At 31.2% G+C, this 12,009-nt stretch overlaps 4 protein-coding genes across 8 annotated transcripts; 1 reads left to right on the forward strand and 3 right to left on the reverse strand.

The window, feature by feature from the left end:
- The first annotated feature begins 161 nt into the window (after positions 1–161).
- On the forward strand, positions 162–2,866 carry LOC111690280 (zinc metalloproteinase nas-8). Of its 2 annotated transcripts, XM_046950543.1 has the most exons (3): positions 162–275; positions 336–436; positions 1,867–2,866. In XM_046950543.1, the coding sequence occupies exons 2-3, from the start codon at positions 362–364 to the stop codon at positions 2,590–2,592; spliced, it is 801 nt and encodes a 266-aa protein (XP_046806499.1). In that variant the 5' UTR covers positions 162–275; positions 336–361; the 3' UTR covers positions 2,593–2,866. The 2 variants fall into 2 exon arrangements, with proteins under 2 accessions (XP_046806499.1, XP_023308506.2); XM_023452738.2 differs by having other exon boundaries at positions 187–436.
- Positions 2,830–7,429, reverse strand: LOC111690218 (uridine-cytidine kinase). Of its 3 annotated transcripts, none has more exons than XM_023452662.2 (6): positions 7,074–7,429; positions 5,712–5,857; positions 5,501–5,598; positions 5,396–5,444; positions 3,799–3,912; positions 2,830–3,384 (listed from the first exon to the last, which is right to left on the reverse strand). In XM_023452662.2, exons 1-6 carry the CDS (start codon positions 7,427–7,429, stop codon positions 3,278–3,280), a joined length of 870 nt encoding a protein of 289 aa, XP_023308430.2. In that variant the 3' UTR covers positions 2,830–3,277. The 3 variants fall into 3 exon arrangements, with proteins under 3 accessions (XP_023308430.2, XP_046806497.1, XP_023308431.2); XM_046950541.1 differs by having other exon boundaries at positions 2,830–3,743; XM_023452663.2 differs by lacking the exons at positions 2,830–3,384; positions 3,799–3,912 and adding an exon at positions 4,281–5,047.
- A 1,010-nt stretch (positions 7,430–8,439) lies between these two features.
- LOC111690239 (hexokinase type 2-like) lies at positions 8,440–10,100 on the reverse strand. The gene has a single exon (XM_023452691.2). It carries the CDS (start codon positions 9,953–9,955, stop codon positions 8,540–8,542), a length of 1,416 nt encoding a protein of 471 aa, XP_023308459.2. The 5' UTR covers positions 9,956–10,100; the 3' UTR covers positions 8,440–8,539.
- Positions 10,101–10,184: 84 nt separating this feature from the next.
- LOC111690199 (hexokinase type 2-like) lies at positions 10,185–11,848 on the reverse strand. Of its 2 annotated transcripts, XM_046950055.1 has the most exons (2): positions 11,519–11,848; positions 10,185–11,410 (listed from the first exon to the last, which is right to left on the reverse strand). In XM_046950055.1, the coding sequence occupies exons 1-2, from the start codon at positions 11,757–11,759 to the stop codon at positions 10,212–10,214; spliced, it is 1,440 nt and encodes a 479-aa protein (XP_046806011.1). In that variant the 5' UTR covers positions 11,760–11,848; the 3' UTR covers positions 10,185–10,211. The 2 variants fall into 2 exon arrangements, with proteins under 2 accessions (XP_046806011.1, XP_023308407.2); XM_023452639.2 differs by having other exon boundaries at positions 10,185–11,848.
- Positions 11,849–12,009: the final 161 nt, after the last annotated feature.

Consider the following 12,009-nt stretch of genomic DNA (forward strand, 5'->3'; position numbering starts at 1 on the left):
CAGTTCAGTCAGCCAAACACAAATACTACAACAAAAGTATCTAGACTCTAAAATACAACAAAAATAATAATAACTCACATGCATACAAATTACAAATGTTTGCGCTAACACGTTAGTTAAATGACCATGTTTAGTACGTGTATATATGTATGCAATGCTGTTGTTGTTGTTGTTGTTGTTGGTTTTAACAGTTAAAGTGGTAGTTGTGGGTAGAGTAGTGTTTACTCTACTCTTCCAAACATTGAGAATGAGATATCTATACTAGAAGTGTGTTAGTAAGCGATTTATGACCCACTAGTTGGTGTAGTGTAACCATAGTTATGTTTTGTGAACAGGTAAAACCATAGTGGAAAAGAGACAAATGTTGTTTGATTCGACGAATACGCTAAACAAATGCAGGTGTTTAATATTTGATGTGCAGGTATTGAAGATACAGGTAATTTAATATGGGTTGTAGTAACTGATAGATATTTTTGGTATAATATAAATACTGTTATACAGTTATGTTTTAGGTTGTTGTCTTGACTAACGATCATTGAAAGAATTCATTAGAGTGGTAATAAGTTATGGTAAACTTTATATATTGTACTTGAAATCAGTTAATAGACGTTGGTTTCTATATTTTATAATTTAAAATTATTTATAGAGATCGATAAGGTTAATCACACTTTAAACAGTTTCTTGTCAAGAAAATGTTGAATCTAATATGAATGAAAGCAATCAATTTTAAGCAAACCTACACCAGTCAGTATGTTAAAAATGTGAGGGCTCATTATTTTACAGCTATGGTGTTATAAGTGTTTATAAGTGAATTTTGATCTTCAAGTCATTTTCTGAAGGCCCGATCATTACAAAAATCGGTAGTGTCATTTAAAGTCCTATAAAACTAAGTTTTTCTGATTTTTGTTGACATAATAGAACATTTAACGTAATTATATGAAGCCAAAATCCTAATTCTGTGGTACTGTTGTATTTAAACAATTTTAATAGCATTTGTCCTTGGATCAAAAGAAGAGTATGTACCAAATTTCATCTCATTATCTTGAAAATTGTGTCCTATAACGTGCGCACAAGGTTTACATGGAAACATAGACAGGAATATCGAGAGTTTAACGTGAGCACCTGCCTTGACGGCCTTATCCCACGGTGGTCTTTTTCAACCACTGGGTAGACTTAAGAACGGTCTACCATCGTCTCTTTGTTCTTCAATGAAGAACACCGGTGGCAATTTTTAGACATTGGTTCTGACCGGTCCATGCACAAGTGCTATGCTGGAGTACTCGAGCTATCTAATCTCTTGACCATTGGATGGCCTCTGTTGATTCGGGAACAGCACCTAGAGACGTAACCGGTAGACCGAAGTACGATCATCAGTAAGCCGTAGACATTGTTCTTACTCACAGGGACATACTGGGAAAATTCTATTTATTTTCCTCAATTTTTTTGCTAGGTGTTTTGCACATTGCAAAAGCTTTTCTAACAATTCAGAATGGAATTTAAACTATTTATTATATTCTCTGATAACATTACCATTTTAACATTTACATAAATATGTATAACCGTTTGCGAAAAAAAATTTCAAGCTCCCTTTCTAAATATTTATAAAAAAAAATTAATTAGAAATGCATAAAAAAGGAAATAACTGATAAGAAAAAATATTTACACAACAAAAAAGAACTTCCGCTTATAACTAGACCAAATTTTCTCTATATTAACTCTATTATATAAATACTTGTCATACAAATTTTACAACTACTGCCAGCATAACAACATTTACAAAGTGTTTAACCATTACCACCAGCCATGTTTCAACAAACATTAAAACAAATTTACTTATTTTTATTTGTTATACAAACCATTGTGCAGGCTCAAAATATTTCTGACTCTGATGAAATGTTTGATATCGATAACATGGATAATCCTGAAGAAACTGGACCGTATTTAGAAGGTGACATTAAGGGTGCAGCCGCTGATTTCTTTAGTATTCTACGTAATGGTGTGGTATCAACTGTCTATAGATGGCCTCAAGCTATAGTGCCATATGAAATTGAAGGAAACTTTGAAACAAATGAATTAAGCATTATCTCACATGCCTTTAATGAGTATCATACCAAGACATGTGTACGTTTTCGCAAACGTACCAATGAAAAGGATTACATAGTGCTTACCAATAAGCCAACTGGCTGTTGGGCTAGTTTGGGACGCATGGGCGGCCGTCAAGAAGTTAATCTGGAATCGCGCAAATGTTTTTTTAACTATGGCACCAGTATGCATGAGCTAATGCATGCTTTGGGTTTCTATCATGAACAAAATCGTTTTGAACGGGATTCTTATGTCAAAGTAATAACGGAAAATATTAAACCTAATATGCTGGTGAATTTTGGCAAATTACCTCATTCTGCTGCAACGGCCTATGGAGTTCCTTATGATTATGCCAGTATTATGCATTACAGATCTACCAGTTTTTCTAAGAATGGCAAACCCACCTTGGAAGCTTTGCAAGCTACGCCAGAAGCTTTAAAAATGGGCCAACGTCATGGTTTCTCTAAAGGCGATATTCTAAAAATTAAAGCCATGTACCGATGCCAATGAAAATACTTAGTGGGAAATTTAATTCTTTTTTTTTTTTATTATAGCAATAACAATTTATTTAAAATGTTTTTTTTTTATTTAAAAGTGAAAATATATAATTTGTTTAAAATCGAAATTGTTAACAACAATCTTTGGTTATAAATTTACTGTAACTACAACTAAACTACAATATAAATATTTGTTTTTTTTTTAATCTTTTTAATTAATAAAAATATTTAATTATTTTCTTTTAATAATATTGATAAATAAAAAAATAATTATCGAATTAGTTATAATGGTCATGAAGTTTGTTCAAAATGTTATACTTAATTACTCAATTATTTGTGTAAAACTTTGGACAGACTTCTAGCAACCTGAAAAAAACATGTTCAATTTAATAATATTCGAAATATGGCACTTTGAAATTCAGTATATGGCACTTAATTCGAACTTCTGTTTTAAAGTTTATATTCAAATATTATCAAAAGAAAATAAAAAAATTATAATTTTTCTTAAAAAAAAAAACAGTTTTTTAGAAGTCTGTACCAAAATGGTAAATTAATTAAAATAAAAAATTATTGAATATTATTAGGTTTTGTTTAAGATATTTACTTTGTAATCACATACTTTACAAAAAGGTATTTCGTTGTCTTCTTCATTAAGTGTGTGTTTGTTTTACACTCTCCTCTTGTTTCCTTATACGTCTTTAGTGTTGTGTTAGATTTTTATTCTTTTCAAAAAATACATTGCTTTGTATGGTCAATTCCTTGCACAGTGTGGAAAATCTTCGTATGGCTTGATACGAATTTCCATCTTAAAATATAGAAAAAGTTGTATATTAAGAGAAACACACATATATTATATTATTATTAAAAATACGCCAAAACGCTGTTGTCATTGTTGTTGCAATTGATATTAGCATATTGAAGTTGTGATGCAATGTTAAACAATTTTGGTGTATGGGTGGTTGGTTAGTGAGAGGCGGGCAATAAGAAACATTTAGGCCAAGTAGTTGTCTTTAGACGTTTTCTTGAGCTTTTTCTTAACTGGTGACTGGTTTGGGTGGTGGTGTTGGTTGTTTGCATAGTAAGCTTTTACTTTACATATATTATCAGTGTGGTCGAGAAAAGGATCCCAGGTTAACATTAGTTGTGTTGTTAGATATGGTTGGACTAATAGTAGGAACAGTAGAAGTGTTAGCCTTTAAAATACCACTTGAAGTCTTACCTCCCGCATTGAGAGTATCTAAATTCATGACCATTTGAATGTTGCTGGTGGAACCATGACATGAACGATTATTGAGGAAATCTCTTATATGCTGGACAATCAAATCAATGGCAACTGTAAAAAGAAAAACACAAAATATGAAAATATTAAATTCGGTTAGAAAATAAAATGTTTAAATCTCTTGCAGTGAATAAAGTGGTTAAAAGACAAATAACATTAAAAGCGCTTACCTATAGCCAATGTTACGTATAAAATGTTAACAAACTTTAAAAAGCATTAAGCACGGATTTTAAAGAAAATATAAAGAAACTCTTACAATGTTTAACATAAAATCTATGTGTATGGTATAAAATGTTTTATTGAGCTCAAAAATTAATTGTAAATGTCTATAACACAAATTCCGCACTAATTTATTGAGCATAAATATTGATTGATTATATTCCATTGTTATTTTTTCATCAACTTACCTGTTTTAAAGCTCGAAATGGATGTTTATTTTATCTCAATTGTAAGTCAATACGTGTTGTATGCTAAACGTGTTATTAATTGCTTACTTTCTATGAATATTGTTTTACTACTATAAACTGTGTTCATTTTAAGATAGATTTTGGATTTATTTGGCTTTTTTGTTTTGTGTCTGTTTGTTAAATAAAACTTAAGAACTACACCAACTAATACGTTATTTAAGAAAAATTTGTGAACGATAATAAAAATAGAAAATGCAAGATAATATTAATTACGGAAACTATTTGTGGTTATTTTGTAAGAACCACATAAAATTCAAGATGCAGTAAAACATATTTTCATTTGAATACTAAATCAAATCAAGGAATGTGGATAACATATTAAGTGTATCAAAAAGTTAGGGACTAAATTTTAAGCAAAAAAAAATCAATCAATACAAAAGAATAAAATGATTATGTAAAGATGAAAGATACTATGAAAACTGCATCATGAATTTCTCTGGCTAACAAAGTTAACGTTAAATTTTAAACTTATATCAAAAATAGGCATTGGCCATCAAAGGTAGGTTCGTCTATATGACCCACATTATGCACTTAATGTTCCCTTATAATATTATTTTTAGAAGGAGTTGTGTTGGTAGTAGTAGTTGATTTATAAACAGTAGTGGTAGTAGAATGTGTACTATTAGCTGTAGTATTGTTGGCCACAGTGGTACCCGTGATATTAGCACTGCTACCTGGTCTAAGGATTTCACCGATATGATGTACAATGAGATCAATTGCAACTGCAAGAAATATATATAAAATCAAAGAAAAAACAAACAAAAAGGAACAGACAACAACAAAAACGAAGAAATATGTATAAAGCGCTAAAATGTTGTATATTTAAAAAAATACCGAATATGTTTACTAGTGTTTGTTGTTGCAAAAATATATAATAAGTACTTTGAACTAATTAAACAAATTAATTAATCTGTAAGAAAAACTAAATAATAAACAAATAAAACATAAAACGTGTTAGTTAAATTGCAACACGGAAAAGAATTAAATAAAACGAGCAACTACCCCAAAAAATATGGATTTTAACATCAACATAAAATGATTTTAATAAAATAAATTAAATAATTACAAACCTGTATTATCTGCTCCCCGGGGTATAATAACATCAGCAAATTTTTTAGTCTAAAAATAAAAAATTTTAATGTTATTAAAATTAAAGGGGGGCAAATAATACTTACCGGTGAACAAAACTCTTCAAAGGCAGGCTTAACAAAAGTCATATACTGAGTTAATACCGCATCCAAATCACGCCCTCTTTCATTGATATCACGGGGCACTAGAAGTCAAAGATATTGGTTTTTGTATAGATTTAAAATTTTGATAGCAATTGAAAAGAATGTTTAATGTTATTTGCTGTAAGTAATTATGTTATTGTTCATACGTAATTACCTCTTCTGGCCAAACGTGTATCTGAATCAGTATCCACAAATAGTTTCATGTGAAACAAGTCCCTTATTTTGGGAAAATAAAAAACTAATATGCCTTCAAATAGCACAACGTCTGCTGGATAAATAGTCAATTTATTTTCATAATCTCTGAAAGTTTAGAATAAAATAGAAAATTTATATTATATTTTAAGTTTTAAAATTAAATTAAAACAAGTAAGAAATTGTAGTAGGGCCGATCCTACACTTGTTACAAAAATTAAATTTGATTTAGTTTCCATAATAAAGCATTGAAGTGGAATTTTACCTTGCCTTAGATGTACGTAAGCCTTTTAATATTGAATAAAATTGTGGACATTTAAGTCAAGTTTTTAAGTTTGTTTTTTTTGGTTTTGCAGCTTTTTGTGGAAAAACGAGTATGAGCTTAAAAGCTCTATTCGGGGGTCTAGTTGTATGGAGGCTAGGTGAAATAATGGAACGATCTTAACCATTTTCAATATGCTTCCACTAAAACGAAATTATTCTAAGTCGATTTTAAGTTGTGTATGGGAGCAATATTATTGTTCGTTACAAACATCAGCTTAAACCCACAAAAGTGGTGTAGGATATAAAAAATCGAATCCCCAAAAATCGCTTTTTAAAAAAATAAGGATTTTCTTTAAAACCGACTCCATTAAAAATAAAAAACAAGTTTTGTTAATTTTTAAAAAATTAATTAATTTTCATAAAAAGTGTGTTTTTATAAAAAAATATATGTATATACTGAGAATTTTGTACCGATTTAGATTGAACTCTAACCTTTTTACTATATCTTGATTTCTAACAGATTTTATTTTGTTTTTAAACTGTTGCATACTGTCGTTTTACCACTGGCCGTGCCGCTATCTTAAATGATCATTGTAATCAAGTGTGGACCGATTTTCCTAAGATGATTTAGTATTTTATAAACAGTACATCAAATCCGAAGAGATACACCTATGCCACTATCCGTCATGTTATGAAAAGGATTAAGTTTTAATATTTAGAGTAAGATTACCAGGTATTTATAATTTATCTCTTCTATTAATACTCTCATTAATAGTTTTTTGTAAAATTACAGTAAATCATGAATTAAATCAAATCAAAAATCTAACTCTATCTCTAATACTAAATAAACAATTCGATTTCATTTAGTATGAGTCACTATTGGCTAAATATTCGTACTGTTACCATAGCAAATATAAATACTAGTTTTTATGCAAACAGCCTAAGTTTTTATATAATTTATTTATATATTGCAAAAATTAAACCAAACATGTAGGTATTAGAAGACAAATTCAAATTTAAAAAATGTTTAAATTTACAAAAATATACAATGTGCACTTACAATGAATTTGTCCTATAGTCATAGGCTGGAATTTCCACTTTTATACCCTTCAATATGGATTGCAAAGTTTCAAACATTAGCTGTTCATTAAAAGCATCGGGATGATCGAAATTGTAGAGGCCCTGAAAGGCTTTAGCCTTTTCGGCGGCAGTCAACTCACGATAGAAACTATCCTGACTAATGGTCACCACCTGTCGTTGATCGTGTTCCATATCGGTTTGACCCAATTCGGTCATAATTTTCTTACATACTGTCGATTTACCACTAGCCGTACCGCCAGCAACTCCAATCAGAAATGGTTTTTTTACAACATCGCCATTTGGCAAGCTTAATGTTTGGGCGTTTTCCGAATCCATTATTTTTGTGCACAAATTATAATCACAATAGTGTATTAGAGATTTTCACTTTTTAAGGGGGAAAATAAACGTTTTAGTTTAGTAAAAATTAAAATTAAAATTAATTTTATTTAATGTAATCAATATGCCTTTTGTAAAACTATTGTGGATCAAACAAGAAATAAAAAAAGATAAAAATAAACAGCTGTTTACAATGACATTAGGTAAATGTCATTTCTTTTTTGTAGCAAAAATAAATCTGCTGTTTAAAGCGATTTTATAAGTCAATTTGTATAACACATTTAAAATATCCAATTTCCTAACCCTCCAATATTAATATAATTTTAAGGGCGTTGCCAATAGTTTGAGGTGAAATCGTATAAGAAATGTATTTGTGGTGAAATTATTGTTTTCTTAAAACGGTTTGAGAGGTCGCAACATATTTTATAATTTACAAAATAACCACATTGCAATCAACCTTGGGCTGAAACTAAATACAGGAAAAATTCAATTCCACAACCCTCCTAAATTTCCAGTAATGGTTTGAAGAGTTGCCAATTGAATTATTATTTTGTTGTGCAATATGTATATACATTTGCTGAAACAGTTTGAGTTTTCTTTACATAAAATTATAAAATTGAAATAGAGGAAAAATTAGTTTTTTATTCAGAATTTTGAAAACCTTGTTATTTTTTCTATTTATTAAAAAAAAAAATTAAGCAATCAAATATGTGTCCACGTTTTTCATATTTAGGTTTTCATAAAAATTATCGATAATTATCGTTCTTGGAGACAAATTTAGTTGACAACAATAATTGTTTCAATAATTTACCTAATGTCGCTGCAGATAACATTTTTTATCTTAGCCACAAACCATATAAGCAGGCAAATTCAGCTTTTGGTATTTGTGCGGAAAATATTATTGCAGTTGAAGGAAAATCTCTGAAAATAGCAAAAAATTTAATAAAAATCCCTAAATCTTATGAACATCTCACAATTTTCCTACTTCTGTTCAAAAAAAAAAAAAATAATTAAATTATATAAATTATTTATTTAAATAATCTTTCATTATGCGAAATATCATGTTCAATATGGAATTTTTTCTAACTAATTATATTTGATTTCCTAGCTTCAGAACGTATTCGAATTTTTACCTTCATCTCTTTCCTTTTCTTTACTCTTTATTCGAGCTGCAACAGCGGCCACTAATGCTGCACCACGACCCGAACCATCCTCCGATAACATTAAATCAAACTTGTGTTCGGGCCTTGCTAAACATTTGATTTTTTGTGTCAAAATATTATGATAATGTGGATGAAAACGATAGACACTGCCATCAATACCTACGACCACATAAGGATCACCTATACGATCGATAAGACAGGCCAAATTAGCAGCCACCAGATGAGCCGATCTGCGGGAAATACATTCACATATATAGCGTACATTTTCACAGTCACCATCGGTGGGACTTTTATAGCCTAGTGTCTCTAAGATTTCTCTAGCAATGACATAAGTGCCACGATTTTCCTCTTCGATTTGTGAGATATATTTCGTTTTAAAGGAGTCTCCTTTACGCAGTTGTTCACTCTCGTTGCCCTTGAAGAGAGCACCAGCTTTGCAGCAATCAAGCATGATTAAACGCACCAACTCACCCAAATACATACCGGACAACATTTTTTCAAAAACTTGCCTTCCACGATTGTGTGTTGTTTCATCAATCTGACGGTCATATTTAGTGCGCACAAATTCCAGGCATCCCTTGTCACCAAAGGCGCCCCATTCACAATTTATGATCATTGTGGGTACTCTATTATTCGGTTCGGGCTCAAAGGTGTCGATATTCTTAATCTGTTCCAAATAACAGGCATTTGAGCCAGTTCCCACAATGAGGCCAATTTTACAGTTGGGATTTTTCCAAGCACAAGACATTAAAGTTCCGGTGGTATCGTTGAGTATAGCTGTTATTCCCACTTTAATATCTCCACGTCGATCTAAGGCTTCACGTAATAACTCCACTACATCTCGTCCTACAACTCCGGGGCAATTGAAACCCTTTGTCCAGGCAACTAGCTCACCTTTAATTAAACCTGTTTGTTTAAGCGGAAAAGAAAAAGTGAAACCCATTGGAAGTACTTCATCCTCCTGTGCTCCCAATGTCTTTACAAATTTTGCCAAACATTCAGCTATATGATCAAAGAGATCTCTACCAGGACCCACCAGTAATTTTTCTGGTATTGCGTACACTTCAAAATCCATACGGAAATTGGTTTGTCCCTCCAAATGAATGCATAAGACTCGAAAATTAGTACCTCCCAAATCTAAGGCAAGAAATTTTCCGGTTTCACAACCAGTTGGCAAGGACTGAACGTACGTAACCCAACATTTGACCGTTGCCTGAGGATTGGTGGCTTTACATAGGCCCATTTTGATGTCGTTTAGAAATAAATCTTTGACTTTTCTTAAAGTTTCGTCATCCAATACTAAGGGTTTGCAAATTTCCAAAATGGTATCGCGATTCTTTTGTTCATCATTTTCGAGAGACATTTTAAAATAAATTTTCTTTAAAAAATATAAAAGATTTTCTAACGTAAAATTTTTTGAAATAATATGATTTGAAGTGCAATTTTTGTTTAAATAAAATTTATACACAGAAAAAAATTGAATAGATAAATAACCTAGACATCAAGGTTTCTTAAAGAAGATCTAAAAGTATTTAGGTCATACTTCTTCGAAACGTTTTAATCTAAAACTTGGAACTCTATGGTCGTATTTGGATTCCGAGATGTAATTATTTACAATGTCAGCGTACTTTAAAAGTTTTTGCTGTTTTAACTCTAGTTTTAAATTTCTTATAAACTTTGCTCTTTTGCTTAGGTAACTTCTCATTGGCGTTATTTAATATCACATCACAGTTGGTAACTCGAGATTTTCTTTTTTCTACAACCCTGTTGTGTTTGGCCACACCTATAGCCACCAAAGCAGCACCACAACCCGTTCCTGCTTCCGACACAATAAAATCAAACTTGTGCTCTGGTTTAACCAAATTCCGAAGTTTCTCCCGTAAATATTTTTCATAAAGAGGATGACAACGAAAAATATTACCATCAATGCCAATAGTGATAAAAGGATCTCCTATACGATCTATAAGACAGGCCAATGTGGCTGCTACCAAATCAGCTGAACGTTTAGAAACAACCTTACAGATAAAGCGCACATTTTCACAATCCGCATTCGAGGGTTTTCTATAGCCCAGAATATGTAAAATTTCTCGTGTAATGTAATGGCTACCTGGACTTTGAGATTCAATATCGAAGACATAAGATGTCTGAAAACTATTGGTTTTCTTTAGTTCGCTAGTCAATTCGCCTTGCAGAAGCACCGCCGATTTTATACAATCCAACATTATAAGACGGACTAGAGCTCCTAGATATAAACCGGCTACCATTTTTTCAAATGTACGTTTCGTTCTAGTTGTAGAATGTGCATCTATTATCAAATCCCAATTGGTGCGTATAAAATCTAAAGAACCGTTATCACCAAAAAATCCCCATTCTGTATTTATGACCATAGTGGGTATGGTGGGTATTGTATTGTTATCTTGAAAAGTTGTTATATATTTCACCTGCTCCAAATAACAGGCATTACAACCATTATCCATTATAACACCGATTTTACCATAATGATTCTTAAAAGCACAACTCATTAAAACCGCAGTGGTATCATTCATTAGCACATAAGTACTTATCTTAATTTGTCCTCTACGTTCAACTGCCTCTTGCAACAACTCCACCACATTGCGACCTATTACATCTGGCAAATTGAAATTCTTACCCCAACCCACCAGTTCACCTTCATGTAAACCCTTCTGCTTAATGGGAAAAGCAAAAGAAAACGCCAGCGGCATTTCTTCCATATGAAGATTTAAGTTCTTTACAAAATTACTCAAACACTCGGCTACAAAGTTAAAGAGATTGAGGCCGGAACCTTCCAAAAGATTATCTGGTATATGGAATTTTTCAACTGTTATTTTATATTTCATTTGACCATCAAAGTTCATAAGAACCACACGAAAATTACTACCGCCCAAGTCCAAAACCAAACATCTACCTTTTTCACAACCAGTGGGTAGTTTCTGGACATAAGTTAAGAAACATTTGACTACGGCTTGAGCATTGGTGTTTTTCCCCAGACCCATTTTAAGATCTTTTAAAAAGAGTTCTTTGACTTTTGTAAGAGTTTCAAAGTCCAACTGCAAAGGTTGGCACAGTTCTTCAATTATACGACGATTTGGTTTTTCATTTCCTTTTATGAATCCATCATTGGATGTTGTAATGGAATCTTGAAACATGTTTTGAAGTTGACTGAAAATTTTGAATATTTTTTTAAGTTTTTTTTTTTTATTTGTTTAACTTGTTCTGTTAATTATTTATAAAGGTTTTCAAACAAGTTTCCGAATCAATATTATGATTGAAAATATTAACTTAAACTTGAATATTCGAAATTGTTTTTGATGGTTTTCGAAACATTAAACATTAACCACAACGATTCTTCAAAAATCAAATCGTTTATAAAATAAAATTTTATTTATGAATAAGATC

Source organism: Lucilia cuprina, chromosome 4 (genome assembly GCF_022045245.1).
Source record: "Lucilia cuprina isolate Lc7/37 chromosome 4, ASM2204524v1, whole genome shotgun sequence".
Taxonomy (NCBI): Eukaryota; Metazoa; Arthropoda; class Insecta; order Diptera; family Calliphoridae; genus Lucilia; species Lucilia cuprina.

Excerpts from the sequence above, each read along its gene's own strand:
- LOC111690280 (XM_046950543.1), top strand. The coding sequence starts at position 362 with ATGTTGTTTGATTCGACGAATACGCTAAACAAATGCAGGTGTTTAATA. Across the intron at positions 437-1,866 it reads TGCAGGTATTGAAGATACAG|GCTCAAAATATTTCTGACTC; the intron begins GTAATTTAATAT and ends ACCATTGTGCAG.
- LOC111690218 (XM_046950541.1), bottom strand. The coding sequence starts at position 7,429 with ATGGATTCGGAAAACGCCCAAACATTAAGCTTGCCAAATGGCGATGTT. Across the intron at positions 5,599-5,711 it reads TACACGTTTGGCCAGAAGAG|TGCCCCGTGATATCAATGAA; the intron begins GTAATTACGTAT and ends TTTGACTTCTAG. Across the intron at positions 3,913-5,395 it reads CCGGGGAGCAGATAATACAG|TTGCCATTGATTTGATTGTC; the intron begins GTTTGTAATTAT and ends TTCTTTTTACAG.
- LOC111690239 (XM_023452691.2), bottom strand. The coding sequence starts at position 9,955 with ATGTCTCTCGAAAATGATGAACAAAAGAATCGCGATACCATTTTGGAA.
- LOC111690199 (XM_023452639.2), bottom strand. The coding sequence starts at position 11,759 with ATGTTTCAAGATTCCATTACAACATCCAATGATGGATTCATAAAAGGA.